General features: G+C 53.4%; 2 protein-coding genes across 5 annotated transcripts in view; one reads left to right on the top strand and one right to left on the bottom strand.

The window, feature by feature from the left end:
* Positions 1–6,077: 6,077 nt before the first annotated feature.
* RIBC2 (RIB43A domain with coiled-coils 2) lies at positions 6,078–21,060 on the bottom strand. The gene is made up of 7 exons (XM_047740405.1): positions 20,751–21,060; positions 19,850–19,931; positions 16,623–16,967; positions 12,907–13,025; positions 11,790–12,017; positions 7,114–7,280; positions 6,078–6,214 (listed from the first exon to the last, which is right to left on the bottom strand). The coding sequence occupies exons 1-7, from the start codon at positions 20,862–20,864 to the stop codon at positions 6,136–6,138; spliced, it is 1,134 nt and encodes a 377-aa protein (XP_047596361.1). The 5' UTR covers positions 20,865–21,060; the 3' UTR covers positions 6,078–6,135.
* A 51-nt stretch (positions 21,061–21,111) lies between these two features.
* Positions 21,112–23,318, top strand: part of SMC1B (structural maintenance of chromosomes 1B) — a 72,410-nt gene continuing 70,203 nt past the window's right edge. For all 4 annotated transcript variants that reach the window (XR_007129317.1, XM_047740395.1, XM_047740396.1 and 1 more), the window contains exon 1: positions 21,112–21,294. Coding sequence is in view for 3 of the 4 variants with exons in the window: in XM_047740395.1 (XP_047596351.1) it covers positions 21,186–21,294 (109 nt within the window). In the remaining variant the exon portion in view is untranslated. The remainder of the gene's footprint in view (positions 21,295–23,318) is intronic.

Below are 23,318 nucleotides of genomic sequence, written 5' to 3'. Positions count from 1 at the left end.
CTAATGTACTCTCTGTTTCTATGGATTTGCCTATTCTGAACATTTCATACAGATGGAATCATGGTATGTGGCCTTTCATATCTGGCTTCTTTCACTTCACATAATTTTTTCCCAGGTTCATTTGTGTCGTAGCATTTATCAGAACTCCATTCACACAAGTCCACTGTGGGCACACACACACATTTCGGTTATCCATTCATCCATTAATGGGTGTTTGGGTCATTTGCACCTTTTGGCTGTTGTGACTAATGTTGCTCTGAATCATGCTGTCACATAGTTTTGTGTGGACAGACGTTTTTAACTCCCATGGGCAGATAACCAGGAATTCCGTGGCGGGTCACGTGGTAACTCTGCTCCAGAGGTTCCTGCCACCTCAGCTTCTCCGACTCTGAGTTCCTCCTCAGCCCAGTGAGATCAGCGGGCTCTGCTCGGTCTCCCCCATCCTGCTGAGTCCAGTGATGCCTTCAGGAGGAAGTGCTGGGTGATTGTACAGCTCCCCTTCTTCCCCTTCTCTCAGAGATCACAGTCCTGCACCATCTCTGGTCCAATGTCTGAAAACAGTTGTTCTATTTATTTTGTCCAGTTTTCTGTTGTCTGTAGCAGGAGAGGTAGCCGCGCACTAGTTACTCCATCAAGCCTTGATGCAGAAGACCAACACACTTCAAATAAAACATATGCCATAACTTCGTTATCTAAAGTTCTAGGGAGATCCGAATCTGAACGGTGGTCTCTACTGAGGTTTACTCATGGCGGCTTGTTTGCTGGCAAGTTTTGTATGTTTGTGTGAGTTTGACTTTGGTTGAATTTAATCTGGGGGAATCCTGAGGGTCAAAATTAGGACTGCTTTTGTCCAGAGATTGTTTACATTAGCCTCTAGTAGGTTCTGTGGAGGCAAAATTAATCTGAGAACACTGAGATTTAATTTTTCTGCTGGGGATTTCTCTCCCCTCTTTGAAAATCATAGAAACTCCGAGACTATATAAAAGTGAGGATCTGGGTGTGGATTCTCAAAGACCACTATCATCAGCATCACCACCGTCCATCGACATCCTCATCACCACCATCACCATCATCACCACTAACATCACCATCATCATCACCACCATCATTATCACCAGCATCATCACCATCACCATCGTCACCATCATCACCACCACCATCCATCACCACCACCATCACCATCATCACCACCACATCCTCACCATCATCATCTTCACCATTATCATCACCATCATCATTTCCATCATCATCACGATCGCCATCATCATCACTACCATCATCACCTTCACTATCATCACCATCACCACCATCACCATTATCATCACCATTATCACCATCACCACCAACATTACCATCATCACCACCACCATCACCACCATTACTATCCCACAGCCATGGTGAAGACTCACTGCTTTCCAGAAGTCTCTGCCCATCCCTCCCTTTCACTAAGGGTATATTCACCTTCCAAGGTCCCAGATTAATGTAGAAATCTCAATTTTTGATACCCCCCCCTTTATGAGGGCCTCTTATTTTTCTCCTAATTATTAATCCCCCAAATTCTGGATTCCTATTATCAACCTTGGCCACCAGGGCAGCCCCAGCCTCTGTTTCTTATTAATGTTCACTGTTTTGGTTTCAGTTCACTGTTGTTTCATGTGTATAAATAATATAACTTCCATGGTTTCATTTACTCCCTTGTGACCTCAGCAATGCATATAAATTGTTTATTGTAATTAATCTGGGATCTGATTGAGTGGTAGTAGACAAACTTTTTAGGATATTCATTCTGCCATATAGACCATTCTCTAGGAAGCAGAAATCCTCCAACTCTGTGACTTCATCTGTGGAAAATGGGGACAATGATCCTGGTTTGTGAGGATTCTTGCAAAGAATGTGTAGGAGGAATGCACTTAGCATAGTGCTTCACATGGGTAGAGGGTGCACACAGTACCCTTAATGATACAGGAGGTGAGGCAAAAGCACTCACTAGAACACAATGCACTATTTGCTCCTTCAGCAAACAAATATTGCTCGTGTAGGTCATCGTTGTACATTGTATGGGTTTGGACAAATGTATGATGACCTACATCCAACATTAGAGCACGATACCAAGTGGTTTCACTGCCCTAAAAGTCCTCTGTGTTCCCCTTGTTCATTCCTGCCTCCCCGCAACTCCCTGGCAACCACTGATCATTTTACCATCTCTGGCAGTTTCGTCTTTTCCAGAAGGACGTAGAGTTAGAATCACTCATTATGTAGCCTTTTCTGATTGGTTTCTTTTACCTAGTAATACACGTTTAAGGTTCCCTTGTGTCTTTTTGAGGCTGATAACTCATTTCTGTTTATCGCTGATAATAGTATTCCCTTGTCTGGATTCCATTGTCTGGACATCTTGGCTACATGCGAATTTTTGCAAGTATGAAGAAAGCTGCTGTAAACACTGGTGGAAGGTTTTTGGGTGGACACGAGTTTTCACTTATTTGGGTAAGTTCGAATAACTTTGGAATCCTATTATTTTTAACTTTTCTATGCTGTTTTGTTTTAACGTGTCTTTGTTTATTTAAAGATTTATTTATTTATTTAAGAGAATTTATTTATTTGACAGAGAGAGAGAGAAGGAGAGAGAGCACAAGTGAGTGGAGCAGCAGAGGGAGAGGGGGAAGCAGGCTCCCTGCTGAGCAGGGAGGAGCCCGATGCGGGGCTCGATCCCAGGACCCTGAGATCATGACCTGAGCCGAAGGCAGAGGCTTAACCCACTGAGCCACCCAGGTGCCCCTATTTATTTATTGTAAAGGGAAAGAGAGAGCATGAGCAGGGGGAAGGGCAGAGGGGATCCGAGAGAGGGAATCCTCAAGTAGACTCCCCAATCATCGAAGAGCCTGACATGGGGCTTGATCTCAAGACCCTAAGATCATGACCCGAGTCGAAACCAAGAGTCAGATGCTCAACTGACTGAGCCACCCAGGCGCCCCTTAATGTGTCTTTTGAAAGTGGCATGTAAGTGGAATTTTTAAAGCTGGTCTAAGAGATCAGTAAGGAAGCAAATACAGCAGAATATTAACTAAAGAATCTAGGTAGGAGTGCATGCATCTATATGGTACAATTCTTTCTGTTTGAAAATTTTTATAGTAAAATGTTGAGACAAAACGAAACAAAACAAACCCAGCCCCTCTGGAGAGTGCGTACGTGCGTGCGTGCGTGTGTGTGTGTGTGAGTGTGTGTGTGTGTGTGTGTGTGTGTGTGTGTGTGTGTGTGTACCGGAGAACCAGCGGGATGCGCTGTGCTTCTGATCACCAGCAGAGGGCGTGCACGTGCCCAGTTTCCAAGCCAGCCCTTTCTCTTGGAACATTCCTTTATAATGATGCAAAATTCGGAGTTAGAGCATGTCTCTCCACTCTGGGCCCGGGGGTTCCAGGCATATAAATGCATTATTGACGGCGGCAGCGGCCTCCGAACGCTATCTCCCTTCGGCCTGTGGCCCCCAGCCCATGTGGCCCCCACCCTGCCATCCTTTGCCAGGATCTACTTTACCTGCGTGTGTCCCACTTCTCCCGCCGGCTGGGCGGTCTCCCCTGTCATCAGTGCCCTCCTCGTGGTGTGGCTTGCTCTGCCTGGCCACCAGTGTCCTTAATGGGATTGTCCTGGGAGGTAATGGGACCAGGTGCCCGCTGCATTCCGCCCGTTATGGGTTGAATTGTGTCCCCCCTAGAATGACATGCTGGAGTCCTGACCTCCAGTACCTCAGACATGACCTTATTTGGAAATAATGTAGATGTAATTAGTTAAGATAGGGTCACTGGGGAGGGCCCTAATCCAGTATGGCCGGTTTCCTTATAAAAGGCGAATTTGGACAAAGGCTCGTCCAGAGAGAGTCATATAGAGACAAAGGCATAGGTCCATGACAAGCCAAGGAATCCTAAAAGTCGCCAGTGCCGGTGAACGCTGGGAAGCTGCGGAGCCCTCCGAGGGAACCAGCCCTGCCAGCACCTTGGTCTCTGGCATCCAGACTGTGACGAAGTAGATGTCGGCCGCTTATGCCCCCCAGTCTGCGGTACTTTGGTATGGCAGCCCCAGGAAAGGAACACAGCCCAGCCTGCACCTCCAGAGCGGGAGTACCGTCATGTCAATCACTCGGGAGTACTCGCTCCATTCGGGTGGCCAGCCGTGGAGGCGACGGGTGAGTCACAGGGGGTGCATGGGATTTGGATGGATCTGGAGGTCTCCTCCCCCTGCGGGGGGAGCACAGTCAGCGTGGGTCTGGTGGAACTGCCCCGCTGCCTAACGGGGACGTCTGAGGGGCGAGCTGAGCCCGCAGACCCGTCATTCCTTTGCCTGCCGAGGAGGCGAACACTCGGCTCCACGGACTTGTGAACAAGCCCGTCCCCACGAGCCGCTAGTGAGCTCGGCATCCATTAGGCCCAATAAATGGACTTGCGTGTTCCCCACTCCCTGGCGTAAGATGGCATCTCGTGTTTCCGCGGCAGCACCTGCAGCGGCCCCGCCCCCGCCCCGCCTCCCCCAGGGGTGGCAGCAAGACCAGGCTAACTCTGGGCTTGAACTACGTCCCCGTGGGGCCATTCGCTCAAATGCTTTGCCACTCTGGGAGCCCATGTGCGCCTGGATCGCCCGGGAGACGGTGACTTGTGTCTTCAAAGTCAGCCTCTTTCTGGCAGCCCCGCCAGCTGCTGGAGCCCTCGGAAGCACGCTCCCTAGACGCCTCAGGTGCTCTCCTGGTCCAAGTCCACGGGATTCTCCCCTTCCGCTTCACCGCGTGCGCCCCCCAGTCTGTCTGCAAGCTGTGCTCCGCAGATAATGTGGCTGTGCGCGAGCCCGGCTAGAGGATCCTGCCCCGGGGACCCAGCCAAGGCTCAGGCTCAGTGCGCATCCACCGCTGAAGGGCTTGGAGACCGGGCGGGACAAGTCGCCTTTAGACAAGAGGGGGGATGAGCACAGCGTCAGCTGCTATCGGTGTACCTCGCTCTATCTCGGCTAACGGTGAAGCGCCGCCAAGAGCTGCCCCGTGTCACCGGGCGCACATGCCCCCTCCCCCCAAGAAACCTACATGGAGAAGGAAGAGGAAGTCGGTAGGATCCACCCATGCTGGGCCTGGAAGCTAGAGACCCCATTACGGCTAGACACAGTTCCCCTGCCCAGTATACAAGGCCTCCCTTCACCTCCCCTCTGGCAAGTTCCAAGTCACCCTTCAAGTCCGGGGCAGACGGCTAGTTGTCCCCCAACAACTCTTCTTCCACTCTTTACACCATTCTAGAAGCCCTGCCCGGTCACACGGTTAGCCAGCTCAGTGTCCCAGCCTCCTGGGCGGCTCGACGTGGTTACATGACCGGTTTCTGGCCAACGGGGGTGAGTGGAGGTGAAACGTCCCCTTTCTGCAGCTCGTCCTTGAGGGCAAGGAGCACGCATGGCCCCCTCCGTTCCCCTTCTCTCCTCCCTGCCGGCCCAGTGACAGGGTGGTGGGCCCCAGAGAAGCGTCTCCGGACCACGGGATGGGAGACGGCAGGGCAGCTCGGCTTGGACGTCTCCAGGAGCAGGAGGTAAGTGGCTTTGCTGAAGCCGCTCTTGCTCTGGGGCCCTGCTACCAGAGCCAGGAGAGCGAGGCCTTTGAGAGCCGGACTCCTGGGACTCAACCCCAGGCCCATCGCTGCCCGTCAGCGTGACCCTGGGCAAGTCACTTAACGTGTCTGTGTCTCAGGCTCCTCTCTGGAAGCAGGTGAATCATAAAAAAAGCAGGTGAGGGTCGGATCGTTCTAAACGCCTTGCACATAGTGAGCGCTTGTGCTAACGTTTACAGCAGCTGGACCTGGGGCTCAGGCAGACACGGGCCCCTCAAACGCCACTCTCTCTGGGATGCTCCTTTGTGGGCCCATGTCTGCTCCATCCGTGAGCCCACGGCACCCACGGCACCCCAGGAACACTCTCCCGCGGGGCTGGATGGAAACTAACGCTCCTCGTGCGCGTACAAGGGAAGGGGCTTCCGTGCGTGTTTGTCCGCGGGACAAAAGTGAGAGGGGACTTCTGAAACACAGAGTGGATTTCTTTGTTATTAAACAAAACATATTAAAAAAAATGTGACTCTTCACAGCTACTGCATTTTAGGCATAAAGGGTGTCTCTCCTATTACCGACTTCTTGTATTAAATTGCGTGAAATAATCTTTAGTGGGTTGATTCGTACAGACTTCCTCCATATATTTTTTCCTAATAATGAAACAAGGAGAAAAAACAATCAGCAAATGCCTGGTTTCCTAAATATTCTACTTTTTGAATATATATATATATATTTGTTCATCCCATCTGACCCCCCTCAGATCATCTCTAGCGCTCCTTTGGGGCCCCCAGTAGCTGTGACTGGCCAACAGTGGATCCACTGGGAAACAGACACCTGATTGCAGAACGTACCAGTGGGTCTCTGCCAAGTTCAAGCCCAAAACTTGATGAACAAGACAGGTAAGTAAATAATGTGTTTTTTAACAAGTTCACCTATGGATCCGCATTTGGCATTTTCTGTAGGCGAAACTCGGAATGACTTTTGGGGTCTGTCAGTGTGACAGAGACACTCCAGCTCGCCCTTGTCAGCCTGGGAGGCCCCCGATGCACTGGGCAGCTGCCACCGTCCTCCCACCATGTCTGAGCCACGTAGTCTCCTGGGAAAAGCCTTCTGACTCCCCCAGGCCCACCCAGTGCCCTCCCCTGGGGCTCCCAGTGCCCTCTGTGGTCTCCATCACCAGTCCCCACATCTGAGCCACTGGGGGTCGCTAGTGTCTCCATGAGCACTTCCCAGGGTGGGTCACCTGGTCGTGTGGGGACCAGGGGTTTCTAAGCACTTAATTTCTGGCCTGTGACTCTCATACCTTCTCCCCTTCCTGTTTGAATTCTATACCAGGAGCCCGTGCTGCCCCAGCCGCTGCTGCTGCGGGGCCTCCCGGGGTATCCACAGCCCCGGCGCTGGGCCTCTGGGCGGGAAAGACTCGGGGGAGGGTGGACCCGCACAGCCGCCCCGACCCTCCCCACCACTCAGCCGGATCTCCGCTCCGGTGCCGCACCTGCTCCCCCGAACCCAGCCTCCCCTCCCCCGGCCCCTTCGCCCCGGCCCTCACCGCACGCGCTGCTCCTTGGCCAGGCTGAGGTTGCTGCAGTCCAGAGCCCTGCGCAGGTCGCGCCGTTGGCGCTGCTGCTGGCGCTCTGAGAGCAGAGCGGCGCGCACCATCTGTACCCTCCGACGGTCCCAGTCCATGTCCCGCTGCCGCTCTTCCTCCTGAAGCCTCTGGAGGGAGGAGAGGTGACTCACCACCACCCATCCCCAGACCCAGAAGAGATCCAGGGAATCATCTAGGAGACTCTTGACCTCTCCCTTCACAGCTGGGGAAACAGGCTCAGGGGGGCAGGTGGGCGAGCAACATCGCGCAGGAAATCAGAGCAGACCACCCCACCTGCCACCGCTGCAGGTGCCCCAGCGGCTTCCCACACTTGGAAGGTGTCAGGCGGCCCTCTGAGGCCTGCAGGGACAGCAGAGATGGTCCCGACAGCAGCTGCCAGGACAGGGCTCCGAACGCAGGGCCTCCCACCCGGGACACTACTAGTGGGACGTGCTTTTAAGCACTGGGATCACCTGGTCACTTCTGGAACACACCGAAGGGACGCCCCACCCGACAATGGTCTCATGATCTTGGGGGTGAATTTCTGCGTCTCAGCTCACTCCCCATGGCCTTCCAGATCCCCTACAAAAACCACTGAGCCTTAGGAGGGGAAACCGGAATAATGCAGAGAGAAGGGGTCACTCCCCGAACCCTGAGTAGTTTTATCAGCCGTCCTGAGCGAAAAGCAGCAAAAGCGGGTGGGGGCTGGGTCTGGGGACAAGCACGTGTCCTCCTGTCCACAGGTTTTAGGGCAGGGCTCCCAGCCACCCAGTGAACAGGGCTGGAGTGTCCAGGGGCCCCGCAGTCCCGGGTCCACAGGCCACCAGGCTGGCAGAGGCCCCGGTCCCCCACCCAGGACGGAGCTGAGGCTGATGTCTGTTTTGTCACCTACAGGACAAGTCATTTTACCTGTCGATACCTCCGTTTCCCTTCCTGTAAAATGAGGCTGCTCGCAGTTGCCCTGAGGCACAACACAAGATGCTTTCGGGAAGAACACAGAAGGCCACGGGGACGCACCTGCCTCGGACTTGGAGACAGGCAACCTAACCGCCCTGTGCATGATCTCAGTTTTCCAAACCGGCTCCATCCGTGGAAGAGGGGACGGGGTGGGCGGGGGAGGAGGCCCTGGGGAGGGGCTACAAGGTGGGGGAAGGGGAGTATTCATGAGTGCTGAGACCTGTTGTAGGCATTTTCCTCCTTTGTGTTTCTCTGTCTTAATTTCCCACAAAATTGAAAATCAGATAAAAATGCTGCTCTCGGGGGGCGCCTGGGTGGCTCAGCAGGTTAAGCCTCTGCCTTCGGCCAGGGTCATGGTCTCAGGGTCCTGGGATCGAGCCCCACATCGGGCTCTCTGCTCGGCAAGAAGCCCGCTTCCCCCTCTCTCTCTCTCTGCCTGCCTCTCTGCCTACTTGTGATCTCTCTGTCAAATAAACATTTAAAAAAAAAAAAAAATGCTGCTCTCGGGACAGATGGTCGACCTTCCCTGCCAGACAGCCGGGCGGAATCGCAGGAGTGAAGGACAGAGCAGGGCCTTGCGAGGGGGACCGATACTCCCGAATCCAATGCCAACCTCAGGGCTCTTCCCACGTTGGGCTGCTCCCCTGCCTCAGCCTGGCTGCCCCAGTCCCGCTCCCACATCCTCTCTGCCTCTCCCATGCACTTGACCTTCTGGGCCTGGAGGAGAGAGGGCAGGGGAGCCGTCCCACCTGCTCCTCATTCCCTGAGCCAGGTTGCTGTCCCTCCCTCTGTACTCGCCTGACATGGCACCTGTCACCCCACCACCGGGGTCGTCTGCTGCCCTGCCCATCCTGCAGGTGGGAGAACTTGCCTTTCCCTGGCTTCTCCGCCATCCCCCCTCCTAAAGACCAGGTGCTGACCTATCCGTTGTCACCCCGGGCACAGCCTACCATTGACCCTTGGACTTCAACGGGCATCAGAACCCCTGGGGGGGGGCTTTCTCAGCCACACACTCTGGCCCCTGCTCCAGGAGGTCTGGGGTGGGGCCTGAGAATCTGCATTTCTCCCAAGTTCCCAGGCCATGCCGAAGCTGCTGGTCCAGAGACCCCACTCTGAGGACTTCTGCCCGCCCCCGTCATCATTACCAAGAATGCCAGCCTCCCTACTCTACCCACCTCCAAGTGTCCTGATCCCCACCACTCTGGCCTGCCTCTTCTGCCCTCTCTCCGGTTCCCTGATTGCAACAGTCACTCCGCCTCTCACCCCATGCCAGGCCCTCCCACCCATGGACCACACACTTTCCACCATCCTGGCGCTCTTTGTGTCTTCGTGTCCCTCCTTGCTCAGCCCAGTGTCCATGGCTGACATCCCCTGGCAGACGCCCTCAGTGCCCTTGAAACTCTCGCTTAGTCAGACTTGGCAGGCAGGCCCTGAGCTTGGTCCCCTTACAGCGGGCCGTGGCCAGGAACAGCACTGACTGCACTCACTGGGGATGCTTCAAGTTCATGACCTCCAGCCTCCGGGGGGCCCCTGGCTCTGCCTGGCCATCCTGCCCTCTTACCAGAGGCCGTTCCTTTCCAGCTTTCCTAAAGGACCGTTAGCATTTGGTTCTCTGTCCTCAAATCCCCAACTGGACCCCCTCAGCCTCCACGGCTGACCTCCCTTCCTGTTCCCCAGGAAAGAGGGTCTCCACAAGCTGCCCTGCCCCCACAGTCAAGGATGGTTGGCCTGGACTCCCACCCACCCCAAGCCTCAGCTAGTGCTCCCACAGCCTTGTGCTCCTGCCACCCAGGACACAGGTTCCAGCAAGTTCCTGCTAGCGTCAATTTCCCTCTCTCTACTGCGTCATCCTCATGGAATGACAAGTATGTTGTTATTTCTATAATCTGAAAAACCAAACAACTTTCTCTTGACCCCGTGTCCCCACCAGCTACCACCCCCTTTCCCTGCACCCTTAAGGGCAAAACACTTTGAAAGTGTCTGCACCTGTGGTCTCCGCTTCCTTCCTGCCTGTAACCTTCGGTCACCCACACCCCTCCTCCAAGGATGCTCCAGATAGAGGCTCCAGGGACTGGCACCCGGGGATGGCATTCAGCCACAGCAGCCTAGTGGCAGTGTCTGACCCAAGGGCTCCCCTTGCTGGGCTCCTCCTTCCTCTCTGACTTCCCCTTCTCCAGCCCCTTCACTCTTCATAAACCATGGTAGGGGTGTGGCCTGTCCCATGACTCCTTGGATCCCTTCTCTCTGTCTTCACTCACTCCCTGCGTGGCCTTAGCCGGGTTCACTGCTTTAAATGCTGTCTATGTGGCCGCATCTCTATGCCTTTGCCAGCTGGGACCTTGTTCTGAACTCCAGCTGCTGGCTTTTCTTGGAGGTTGTGGCAGACAGTAGTACTTGCCTCCCTGTAGCCATTTTTCTTCCCTCCTTAGTAAAACAACTGCCAGCACCTTACTGCCTAGAATAAACTCCACCTTTCCTGGTCTTCTTTACAATTTGGGGCAACCCTGTGACTAAGTGTTATCTAAGGGAATTTGAGTGGAAGTGTCCCCTGAAATTTTGAGAAGTGTCCTTAGAGTGTTCTTCCTCACTCCTTCTTCCTGCTAGATGGGATATGCATGTGATGGCTGGAGCTCAAGCAGCCATCTTGTACTAGGAAGTGGGAGTCAGTTGCCAAGGATGGCAAAACATTAGTCAGTGACCATGGGGCTGCCATACCAGTCCTGGACTATCTTCCTAAGGATTTGGTCTACATGCAAGAGATAAGTTCTATTTTATTTAAGATGCTGTTAGGGTTTTCTGCCACAATCAGGCACAGAATCCTAACAGATACAGATAACCTAATCATTACACATATAAAATATCCAAAGTTGCACTTGTGACTTGTGACTTTGACTCCACCTGCCACCCTGCTCCTCCCATCATCATCCTATCTCAGTAAATGCCAATTCCATCCTTCTCACTGCTCAGGCCTTCTGAGTAATCCTTCCTCCTCTGGGTCTCATATGCCACACCCAACCCTTCAGCCAATCCTGTTCGCTCCACGTTCAGAATAAATCCAGAATCCAACCACTTCTCAGCACCCTTGCTGCCAGTGCCCTGGCCCCAGCCAGCACCATCACCTTGACCACTGCAACATCCTCCCCAATGATCTCCCCCCCCTCAATCCAGTCCTTCCTCAACATTGCTGCGGGAGAGAGCCTGCTAAGTGTAAGTCAGAGCATGTCACTCCTCTGCTCAAAACCCTCCAGAGCTTCCCATCACAGTCACAGAAAAAGCCAAGTCTTCCCTGTGGACTGCCAAGGCCTTGACCTTCCACCACCCAGACCTCCTCCTGCACCTGTCCTCACTCCACTCCAGCCAACCGGCTCCTCACTCTTCCCTGAACAGGTCAAGCTGGTCCTGCCTCAAGGCCTTTGCCCTTGAATCTCGCCCTGCCTGGTGGTCCCTCCCCAGATATTTGCATCCTCCATTCCCTTGGCTCAGCCTTACTTCCCAAGCACATCGCCCATGTGTGGGGTTATTTGGCTGTCATCTCCGCCCACCCACCCAGAACATAAACTCCTCAAAGGTTTCTTCTAGGGACAAGTAGAGCAGCAGCTATGACTAGATTCTGGAGGAAGGCAGCCGGGGGCCCAGGGCTATGTCTGCGGGCTCTGTGAGAAGGGGAGGGGGGCACGCACCAGCTTCTCCTGGACTTGCTGCTTCTGGACCAGGCGGATCTGCTCCAGCTGCTCCTGGGTCATGCCCTTCCAGCGGTCGGGGACCACACGGTGTGGCCCGAAGGAGCTGGCTGCCTGCTGCGGGTTCTCTGAGAGCAGGTCTCCACGCAGCAGGTTGGAGATCTCAGCCAGGCTGTCTTCTTGTTCCTGTTTCTTCTCTCGGATTTTCCTTTCCAGTGACTCAGTGGCCTGTGTAGAGGAAGACAATAAGGAAGATGCTTTGAGTGACCCCGTGGGGATTGAGGTACAGGTGGCCACATCTCCCTGAAAGCCCTCGATGGAAGAAGCAATTGCTAAAGTGCATGTGGGACAGGCGGGGGCGGAGACTCCTCAGGCACGGATGCAGGGGACCATATGCCTGGATGGACCCCGGGTGCCTGGATGCGTAGTCTAGGCTGAGGGACTCCCCACCTGTTGCTTTTGAGTGTGAGAACCGCAGGTGTTTGCACTGATTTGCCAAAGCACGGCCTCCCGGGTTAGGCGCCATCTCCCATTGTCTTGGCTTCACTCACCTCGGGGCAGGGCTCTGCACTCCTCCCAGTGGCCGGTGACCCAGACAGAGTGATTCACAACAGTGGTGACTTTTTTTTTTTTAAGATTTATTTATTTTAGAGAGCGCGCGCACGGGCATAAGCAGGAAGCAGAGGGAGAGAGAATTTCAAGCAGGCTCCCTGCTGAGCAGGGAGCCCCATGTGGAGCTCGATTCCAGGACCCTGAGGTCATGACCTGAGCCAAAACCGAAACCTGGACACTCAATCAACCGAGCTACCAGGCTCCCCCAGACTGAGATTTGGGAAGTGTTTCCCACCCACCCCAGCATGAGTTAGTCCACTCTGACCTGACATAGGTGGGTGTCGTTACCCCCACTCTACAGATGACAAGACTGAGACTTGGGTGGCTTTTCCCAGGCGGCAGACAGGAGCCTGGTCTTGTGCCCGCACAGCTGGGCTCCGGGCCCTGCCCCCGACGCTGACACCACAACACTCGTGTAACAAAGGCCCACCCTCACCTCCCGGAGAGAAACTCCCCAGGGTGCTCTGGGCGTGTCCTCGGCCCCCAGTCGGAGCCTGGGACGTACCTGGCTCTTGTTGAATTCTTTCACGGCTGCGCAAACTGCCTTTCTGGTGGCGCTTTCCAGATTCTGCAAATGCTTGGCTGCTTCCTCAAACTGCAGCCTTGTCTTCAAGCAGAGACCCTCTGCAAAGGAAGCAAAATGCGGCCGAACCTGGATGCGCAGCCCGGCTCCTTCCCAGGCGTGCAGAGCAGAGCGCCTCTTCTCCTGCGCTTATGCACAGAGCAGGGGATTCAGGTAAAGCTCTTGGATGCAGGCACGGGGTGTTAGCGCTCCTACCGGGGATCCCTGATGTCGGCTGTGCTCCATCACCCTCACAATGGGCAAGGGAGCTCTGCCGGGGCACCCAAGGGGGCTCCCCGGAGGAGGGGTGTTGGAGGTGGGGGAGATAGCCATGCAATCACAGTAGGACTAAAGATGTAGTGTCAGACAGGAGCAGGCTGCCATCCCCGCCCAGACGCTTTCTAGCTCTGTGAACCTGAACTACGACCCGGCCTTTCTGAGCCTCCAGCCCTCTTCGGGGAGGCGGGACAACTCTTCCACTGCACGCTGGTTACATCTTTTTAAGAAGTCGCTGATCACAAGTTTCTTCACATGGTGTTGGTGGCCCATGGTGTCCTCATTATCTCCAAAAACAAAGACCCAACTCTAGTGGCGAGTTAGTGGCCTCTGCTCCCCTTGAGCTTCGGCTGCCCCACGTGTCGGTTTGTGTGCTCGGTCGGCCCAGGAGCACCCACGGACTGTGTGCTTTGCCGGGCACGGAGTGCACAGTGGTGGGTGGGACATCCAGGGCTCTTCCCGCCTTCTTGGAACTTACTGCCAGGAGATGAGCAAGGTCATAAACAAGTGAACCCCGAAATACACCTATGAGAGCACATTGCATTAGTACAAAGGAGGGAAAGGGCGGAGAGCAGGTGCAAAGGGTCTGATGGGATTTGCCAGGATCCAGAAGGGAAAGGTAGCCAAGAGGCCGGAATGGAGCGAGTGAGGTAGGAGCCATAAGGTGACACAGGGTGGGGTTGGGGGATGCTGAGCAGGAGCCCACCATGCAGGGCCTTGTAGGCTACAGAGGATTTTGCATTTTGTTCCATATGCAATGGGAAGCCACCGGATGGTTTTAAAGTGGGATGGAGGGAGTGGTGGTGACATTGTCCAACTTGACATTGTTTAGAAAGTAGCACCCTATTATGTCGAGACTAGACTAGAAAGGACAAGAAAGAAAATGAAGGACAGTTAGAAAGCCCTTGGTGTGGTCCCTCCAGGTGAAAAAAGGCGGTGGCTTGGGTCACCGTGGTGACAGCAGGGATGGGAAGAACGGACAATTCCAGATACAACATGGGGTAGAAGCTGAGGGCAGCCTGGAGACAACGGTGCTTCAAGGAGGACTCCCAGGTTTGTGGCTTGACTAGGACAGAGGTGTCATTCACTGAGGGGAGGAGAGTGGAGGAGGAACAGAGCCAGAGAGAAATTATGGTTACTTTCCAGAATATTCTGAGGTGCCTGGGGTGATGTCCAGGGGTCAGTTCAAGGAGTAAGACCAAGGCTGAGACAAAAGCTCTCAGTCAGAGATGGAAAAGAGGAGCACCTGGGAAGTGGGTGAGATTTTTTTTTTTTTGAAAGGCCTATAAATGCATGTTTCAATAGGTATCTATGTGCTAAGAACTAAAGAGAGAGCAGTGAATTAAAGAGACAAATCTCCTGCCTTCGCTGAGTGGGGGATGGGATCCTGGGGAGGGACGACAAATACGTAACCGTATAGTATGTCAGTAATGAGTGCTGTGGAGACGTGGATACAAGAGTGCGGCGATGGGGGAAGGTAGAGGGTTGACATTTAAAATGGTGGTCATGGAGACTTCTCTGATAAGATGACATTTCGGCAAAGACCTGAAGAAGGATATGGGGCAGAATATGCAGGTATATAGGGAAATGTTTCCAGGCGGATGAAACAGTTGGTACAAAGGCCTTGAGGCAGAATGAACCTGATGCCCTTACCATTCTAAGCAAGGCAGCCAGCGTGGCAAGTCTGGGGTGAGTGAAAGGCAGTGTGTTGGGGGTTCAGTCCAGACTGGGAAAACTTTATTGGTCCTTAAAATGAATCTGGCTTTTATTCTGAGTGAAATGAGAAGCTATTGGAAGGTTTTGAGCCAAAGATCTAGCTTAATTTTTAGCAGGGCCATTCTGTTCGTTGGGTTGAGGAAAGATTACAGAGGGACAAGGGCAGAAGGAGGGAGACCTCTTAGAGGCTACTGGTGTTGATAGATTGGTCCAGAATGGTCATCGTAGGGGTGAAGGGAGGTAGTTGCCATATGAGATGATTTGCTGCTGGAGGTGGGTGCAACATTTGAGAGAAAGGAAGGAATCAAGATGCCTTGGGGTTGGGGCCTGACCAGCTAGAACCGTGAAGTTCCCATCGACAGAGGTGGACGGTCAGCTTTGGAGGGCAGGTGAGCGCGTCTTGTATTGACATCGATAAATTTATCAGACACCTGAGAGCAGACATCTGCTGGGAGGTGACTGGATGTATGTGTCTGGATTCCAGGAAGAGTCCAGGCTAGAGATGTAAATTTGGGGAATGGTGGCCTATGGTGGGATTTAAACCCATAGGATGAGCTACAATCACCACGGGGATGAGTGTGGTTGGGAGAGGAGAGGTGCAGAGGGTCCTGGTGAGCAACGGCATGGGAGGTTTGGAAGGAGAGGAGAAACCAGCGAAGGGCCTGGGGAGGAGCGCGGGGCAGAGGCTGTGTCCTGGAAGCCAGTGGGAAGGGAATGTTCCCAGGAGGAGGAAGCGGTCAGGATGGCACGGGCTGCGGATAAAGGAGAGGTCTGAAAACCCAGCTGGGGTGGGGCAGCATGGAGGTCCCGGTGATGGTTCGGGACAGGCCAGGCAGGTTCGGGACAGGGCGAGGGCAGAAGTGTGGTGGGGGTGGGCCATCTGGGGAGACGTCGCTCCTGGAGAGCAGAGCAGGAAGAGAAGGGGGTGAGGCTGTGAGGAGGGCCAGCTGCCCAGGAAGCCTGCAGGGAAACCACCAGCCAGGCAAGGTGGGGGCCTCGCTCCCTGTCACAGCTCCTATTCGGTCTTCACCAAAGCACTTCTTTGTCCTGTCCCCTCGCCGGCACATGCACGAGAGCAGTGACACTCTCCTCTGGGTTGCCGCATCTTCCTGGCATGAGAAGTCACCAGAGATCAGAAGCTGCTGGGAGCCACGCACAGAGACTCTGGTAAAGCAGAAACCACCGGAGTACTGGCAGGATGTCCTGGATTTACAGTGCCCTCCAGGAGAAAGGCTGTTTCTGGCCTTGGAGGCTCTTCCAGAGAGGATCTCTGGGCCTGGAGGGTCCTGGGGAGGGCATGCGATTACGGCGCCCTTGGCTGCACTGCTCAGAGCCTGTAGGGAGTCTAGCGCAGCCCTAATCAGCCCCAGCAGCATCGGTGTCTTCCCAGCAGACTATAAGCACGCCGAGGGTAGGGCGCATGGCACTCTGAGTTACGGGGCACCCCAGCACCCAGCTGGAGCCCGGGCTCGGGGTCCAAGCTCAGAGCCACTTTTCTACATGACTGACATATGACCGAAGACATTTAATTCCTCGAACACCAGCTGACACTGGTCAACACAGCACATTGGTAAGACTTAAGAGACAAAACGAAGCTGGGGAAAAGACCAGGGGGCTGGGCAGCTGAAGACAGTTTTCAGAGCAATTTGTCCTCCTTGTTGCATTACCTGCACTTCTGTGCTGGGCGCGGGCATTCTCCCACTCCCTCTGCTGCTGCAAGGACCATTCTCGGTTTTGTTCCTCCTGGAACTTCTTCCTCTCGCGGAAGTTTAAATCCTCTCCCATGAATCTCTGCATTCCTGATACCGTATTCCGGATATCGTTATCCGACTGCCTAGCTGGAAGGTCTTTCCTAAGGGCTAGGGGGTCTGATAGGTCAAATTCACGGCGCATTTCTGGCCTCTGGAAGCACTGCTGGAACTCATTGATGGCTTTACAGAGGCTTTTCTTATCCCTCCTTTCCCGGCCTTCTAATATGCATGTGATTTTGTCATTGTGCCTCATTTCAGCAGCTAGAAGAAATAGAACATATCCGTAAAATTAAGGTTTGGAGGAAAAAAATTGAATCTGCTTTAAAAAATAATTTTTGGTGATTCTAAAAGTAATATAAGCCTCTGAAAAGGTAACACAAGCATCAAAGAATTAGTATTCTGAATATATAAAGAATACCTACAAATCAGTTTAAAAAACCAAACAGGGACGCCTGGGTGGCACAGTTGTTTAAGGAACCGACTCTTGATTTGGGCTCAGATCATGACTGATCAAGTAAGGAGTTAGGATCTGTTCTCCATGAGAACCCTGTTTAAGATTCTCCCCCTCCCTTTGCCCCTCCCCCTCCACGCCTGCACATACACACTCTCTCTCAAAACAAGCAAACAAACAAACAAAAACACCAAAAAATCAAAGCAAAAAGTGGGCCAAGAAAAGGATCAGGCAAATCACTATAAAGAAACCGAAATGATCACTAGGGTTCTGAAAAGATGGCTGGCCTTACAAGATGGGAACCATCTGATAAATTGGCAAAATATTTAAAATGCAAATAATAGCATATATTAGTAAGGACATTAGTAAGGATAGTAAGGAGACAAGAGTTCTCATTCACTGCTTGGGAGAGTGCAACTTGGTACACTTGTAACTTTGGAAAGCAAGTTGTCGATATCTCGTAAAACTGAAAACACGCACACACAATGACAGTTCCACTCCTAGGTATCTCTCGCCTGTGTGTACTAGGGACACAATGCATGCCTGGTCGTTGCAGCATTGTTTGGAAAAAGTCTAAATCAGCCATGAGTAAGGGAATGAATAAAGAAATAGTGGCTAATTCATACAACAAAATGCCAAAGATAATTAAAATGAACATTCTACATGCAGATCACTGATTAATTTCTTTTAATTTTTTAAAGATTTTATGTATTTGTCAGAGAGAGAGAGAAAGAGCACAAGCAGGGGGAGCAGCAGGCAGAGGGAGAAGCAGGCTCCCCATCGAGCAAGGAGACTAATTCAGGGCTCGATCCCAGAACCTGGGGATCATGACCTGAGCTAAAGGCAGATGCTTAACTGACAGAGTCACCCAGGTGTCCCTATTTTTATTATTTTTTAAAGATTTTATTTATTTGAGAGAGAGAGAGAGAGAGACAGATTGTGCAAGTGAGGGGGAGAGGCAGAGGGAGAGGAAGAAAAGGTACACTGAGAAGCGAGGAGCCCAACAACAGAAGCTAATCTCAGGAACCTGAGATCTTGACCTGAGCCAAAATCAAGGGTCGGTCACTGAACTGACTGAGACACCCAGGCACCCCATGACTGATTAATTTTAAAAATATGTTGAATAAAAAAAAAATTCCAAAGGATCCATTCAATGTATTTGTGTAAGATTTAGGCAAAATTTTAAAATACCCACAAAAAATTTTATGTCATCATGGATATGTACATAAGTAGTACAATATTATAAGAAACATGCATGGAAATGATGTACCTGTCTGAGGAGGGAGGAAAAGGGAATATGAGGTGGGGGAGAGCTCTATCTATCTATCTATCTATAGCTATACCCACATATGTAGGGTTTATATATATTTTATGTATACATTTAAACATTTATACATTTTATATATAATAATAGCATTTATTTATCTATAGCTATACATACACATACATACATATATAGCATTTAATTCTCAAAAAGAATTTTTTTTAAGATTTTATTTATTTATTTGACAGACAGAGACCACAAGTAGGCAGAGAGGCAGGTAGAGAGAGAGAGGAGGAAGCAGGCTCCCTGCTGAGCAGAGAGCCCGATGTGGGGCCCGATCCCAGAACTCTGAGATCATGACCTGAGCCAAAGGCAGAGGCTCAATTCACTGAGCCCACCCAGGCACCCTCGAAAAGAATTCTTAAAAATAAGATATCTAAAGCCAGTTTGGCAAAATATTAACATCTAATCTGGTAGGGGGGTATGTATGTGCCTGTCCTATTATTCTTGTAAGTTTGAATTATTTTTAAACATAACACAAAAAATGGTGAACTGTTCAGAAACTAGAGAAGAAAATAAACTTCACTCATATTCTATCACTCCAACATCACCACTGCTTACATTTTGGTATACTTTCCTTCTGTCTTTTTCTAAGCTTATTTTTAAAAATATATTCTAACATTTAGTTGATAGCCAATGGCATATACAATTTTGCATCCTGCTTTTTTCTATTTAAAAAATCCTTATGGGGGCGCCTGGGTGGCTCAGTCAGTTGAGTGTCTCTTGATTTGGGCTCAGGTCAAGTCTCATGGTCATGAGATCGAGCCCCATGTTGGGCTCCACAATGTGTGCAGAGTCTGCTTGAGATTCTCTCCCTCTGCCCCTCCTCCTGTCCTTGCTCTTACTCTCTGTCAAATAAGTGAAGAAATATTTAAAAAAAAATAAAAAACCCTTATGGTACTTAAAAAAAATAAGCCGGCATTGTTGCACCTGATGTGGGAAATGAATTCTATTTGAAATTTTTATCTCTGCTAGCACGCTCTCATATCCAGCTCTGAGTAGATGCAGGGGTGTGAGCTAAGAGGGTGTGCATGTCATTTAGTGCAAGCAGCTGTCCCCAGGAGAAAGTCTGGAACTTTTGTGCAGAGAATGGTGTGTGTTTAGAGTTTTTCATATCCAGTTTTTAAAGAAAACCAATAAAAACGTACATTTACCTTCAAAATATATTTCCTACACTGACATAGAATTCAATAGCGGTTTGCCTTTTAAGAAAGAGAGAATCAGCACATTAATTGAGCACAGGCAACTGTGAAGTTTTAAGAGGAGGAGGAGTGTGAAAATGACAAGTTTTACATATTTGAAACATGAGGACTGGATTCTAGAGGTACACGGCCCTAACCTGCTGGGCAGGCTTCAGGAAATGCTCACCAAAAGTTTCATGTCTAGCTTTTTCAGTTGCTTCTTTTATTTTCTGGTCACGAACCTGAAGATCCCAGGCTTCTGTGTCTCCCTGGGAATGGAAAACAAGGGAAGACGAGTTATATAGCCAGATCATTTTAGTCCAAGGATGACCATCCTACTTACCTCTTTACAGCCTTGTTCCACTGTTAACCGGTCGTCTTAGGTACACATCAGTCTTTTCATACCTGGATGCCTTTGCTTATAGCTGGATCTTCAGCCTGTCCCCAGAGCTGCTTTCTCCCCTTGTCCTAGTTAACAGTTATCTTCAGAATACAGCTTAGACAACACCTCCTCTGGGAAGCCCTCTCTGACTTCCTCTCCTGGCCCCAGTCTGTGCTCCCCTGACACCCTGAGCGCCCCTCCCTCACAGCACTGGTGCCGCTGCATAGTGATGTGACAATGCCTGCCTCTCCTCTCCCCCGTGGGCCATGAACTCTGCAAGGCCAGGCAGGGATTGCCCTGTTCCCCATTTCCTGGGACCAGCCTAGGCTTGCCACAAAGCAGGAAGGCCACCGGCATTTGTCCGATGGATGGACTGGAAGGATCCCCCGACGACGTAGAAAATCTGGCTCAGAGAAAGGAGACCCGCGCGCTCCGGCCTCTGCGGAGCCGCCCCGGCGGGCAAGCCCCTCCCTGCTGCAGGGCTCCAGGCGCCTTTCAGGCCCGTGAGAGCGAGCAGCATCGGGTCTGAGAAGGCCTTTCCGCCCTCGGCGGTTGGTACCACGAGCCAGTCTTCCCCAGCACCCGCCGCGCGGCTCGCGGCTGCGCCCGGATCAGCGGCTCCGGGGCGCGGGTTCGCCTCCGCCATCCCGGCGTCCGCCTCCCTCGCCACCTCCCCGCACGCGCCGCCCCGGCCCGGGGACCTCACCCCGATGATCCTGCTCCTGGCGTCGAAGATCCGTTTCTGCCGGCACAGCTCGTTGTGCTTCCTCCTGCCCAGAGCCAAGGACTGCTCCAAGTCCCTGGGCTGCGCCAGCGCCATGGCTGGAAGCGGCGAAGAGCCCCTAAGGGGCTTTTAAGGCGCGCGAGATGAAAAAGGGACACAAATAAAACTAGCTGTGGCCTAAGCGAGGCTGGTTCGGCGGCGATCGGCGCGCGTTCCTCAGCTCTCAGTGCGGCTTTCTGCTACCTCGCCCGGCGCGCGGGCCGGTTTCCTCGGAGACGCCAACAACCCGGTTGCTTAGGAACGGCGCGGCGCCCGCTGGGTTCCCGCCCTCCTCTCGCGAGACTCCGCGAAGCCCTTCCCGCGCTTTTCCTGCCCGCGGCGTGTGGAGAAGCCGCTTGAGGCGCGGAGGGCGCAGCCATGGGCCACCTGGAGGTGCTGCTCGTGGAGAACTTTAAGTCGTGGCGGGGCCGCCAGGTCATCGGCCCTTTCAGGAGGTTCACCTGCATCGTCGGCCCCAACGGCTCCGGTAACTGGGACCCTGAACGCGTCTGCCCACCCCGCCCGTCCAGGCCCCATTTTGCCCAAGGGGACGTGAGGGTGACCTCGCGTGTGGGACTCAGGCCGTTGCTGCCCACGGGCCTCGGCCAGCCTCACCCCTTCACCCCCACCCGCCCTCCGCCGCCGGACCGAGACCCTCCCCCTCCTCGGGACCCTGACCTTGACCCTCTGCCCTCGCCGCCTGGGCCCCGCCTCGGCCCTCCGCCCCCGGGCCCACTCTCGCCTGGACCACAGACCCCTACTCTCTCCGCCGCTTGGACCCAACCTCCTCTCTCCAGCCCCCGGCCCTCCGCAGCCCGTACCCCGGAACCCGACCCTCCCCCTCTAGCCCCGACTCCAGCCTCTGCCGCCAGCTGTGCGTCCTCGGCCGCCGCCGCCCAGAGCCCGACGCTCGGCCGCCACCTCCCGCCCCCGTCCCCAGTCCTCCCCCACCCGACCCTCAGCCTCGGCCACTCGGCCCTCCCTCGCCCGCAGGTGCCTGCCCTCACTCTCTGCCCAGTTCCCAGAAGCCCACCTTTGCCCACTGACCCTCGACCCCCCCCACCCCCGCGCCAGCCCTCCGGGGCCCAGACCGAGACCCCGACCCTCGCCCTCCAGCGCCCGGTGTTCGTCCCAGGTGCCTGCCCTCACCCTCTGCCCCCCGCCCCTCACCTTCAGCTGCCCGGCCCTTCGCCGCCAGGTGCCCAGCTATGCCTTCTGCCCGGCCCCCGGCCGTCTGGCACCTGGACCCTGGCCCTCGCCCTCCAACCTCCGTACTCAGCCCTCCCCTGCCAGGTGCCCACCCTTGCCCTGTGCGGCTGGGCCTGACCCTCCTCCACACCCAGCCCCAGGTCTGCCCAGGACCCTCCTCTCCTTTGCCCTGGCTCCCGGGCTTTGCCGGTTTCTCCTCCCGCGCCGAGCCCTAGTCCCCTCTCGTCAGGGGCGCGGTTGTCCTTATAAAGCAGGCCCACGATTCCGAACTCAGTGCCATGAGACCGCTTGTTTCCCTGGCTGCTTACGCGGCACCAGGCAAAGCGCGAGCCACAAAGAACACGATCGAGCAGGAGGCTGGAAGTGACCCTGCCCGTCCTGAAGCCATTCTGCGAGTCCCCAGTTGAGATAAGGCCCCAGTCAGGGTCAGCGCCGGGCGCTTCCGGCTCACGGTGTGCGGGCAGCGAGGGATCTCTGTTCCTTTGGAAGATCAGCCCGGCAGAGCCTTCCCCACTGCCTCTTTGAAGCGGTCAGGCACAGAGGGGCTGGTGTCTTAGGAGTCCCTCTTCGTAAAGGGATTTCATCAGTCTTGGGCCTTTGCAGACCTCCTGTTTCTGCTTGCCATGGGTTCTGAGTGTGTCATGAGCTGGGGCAGGTCTAGGTGACATCTGGTCTCTGCGGCGATGCCCTTACCGGCAACTTCATTGCTTGACACAGGCCCCACTTGCCAGGAGTGACTCCGTCTTGCCTGACGCACCTCTCGTCTCCATCCCCTTCCTTTTCTCGTCCAAAGACTAAGTGAGAGAGAGCTAAAGGAAATCATTGGTTTTAATGAGCCTGAACAACTGTATGGATTCAAGGAAACGCCTACATAGGAATATTGTAATAGTAACAGCATTCGTGGAGCTTTTACCAAGCTCCTGGCACCCCGTCTCAGTGCTTATAGTGACTATTAGCCCATATCACAGTTTAGGAAACTGAACCTCAGAGGGTCCAGACGAATCTCCACAGTCACCCAGGAATTCAGAGCCTGCGCTTGAGTTCAGGCCAGGCTCCCTACTGCGCTGCGGTGAGAATCCACAGACGTAATGGCCCCAGCAGGCAGAGGGCCTAAAATGAGAGTTACTGTGAGATTTTTCCTAACTCACATCTTTGTGGCTCTCTCGGGCCAGATTTCCTTGATTCTGTTATCAAAAAGACTTTGAAAAGATAAAGGTAAGAATACAGGAGTATTTATAATAATCTCCACTCATTTCTCAGGTTAGTAGGCCCCACCATCAGTAGATTCTCACCTTTGAACTG

The sequence above is a fragment of the Lutra lutra genome, chromosome 8, assembly GCF_902655055.1.
Source record: "Lutra lutra chromosome 8, mLutLut1.2, whole genome shotgun sequence".
NCBI lineage: Eukaryota > Metazoa > Chordata > Mammalia > Carnivora > Mustelidae > Lutra > Lutra lutra.
The sequence above is the reverse complement of the archived record's forward strand: the minus strand, read 5'-3'. Positions and strand labels throughout refer to the sequence as shown.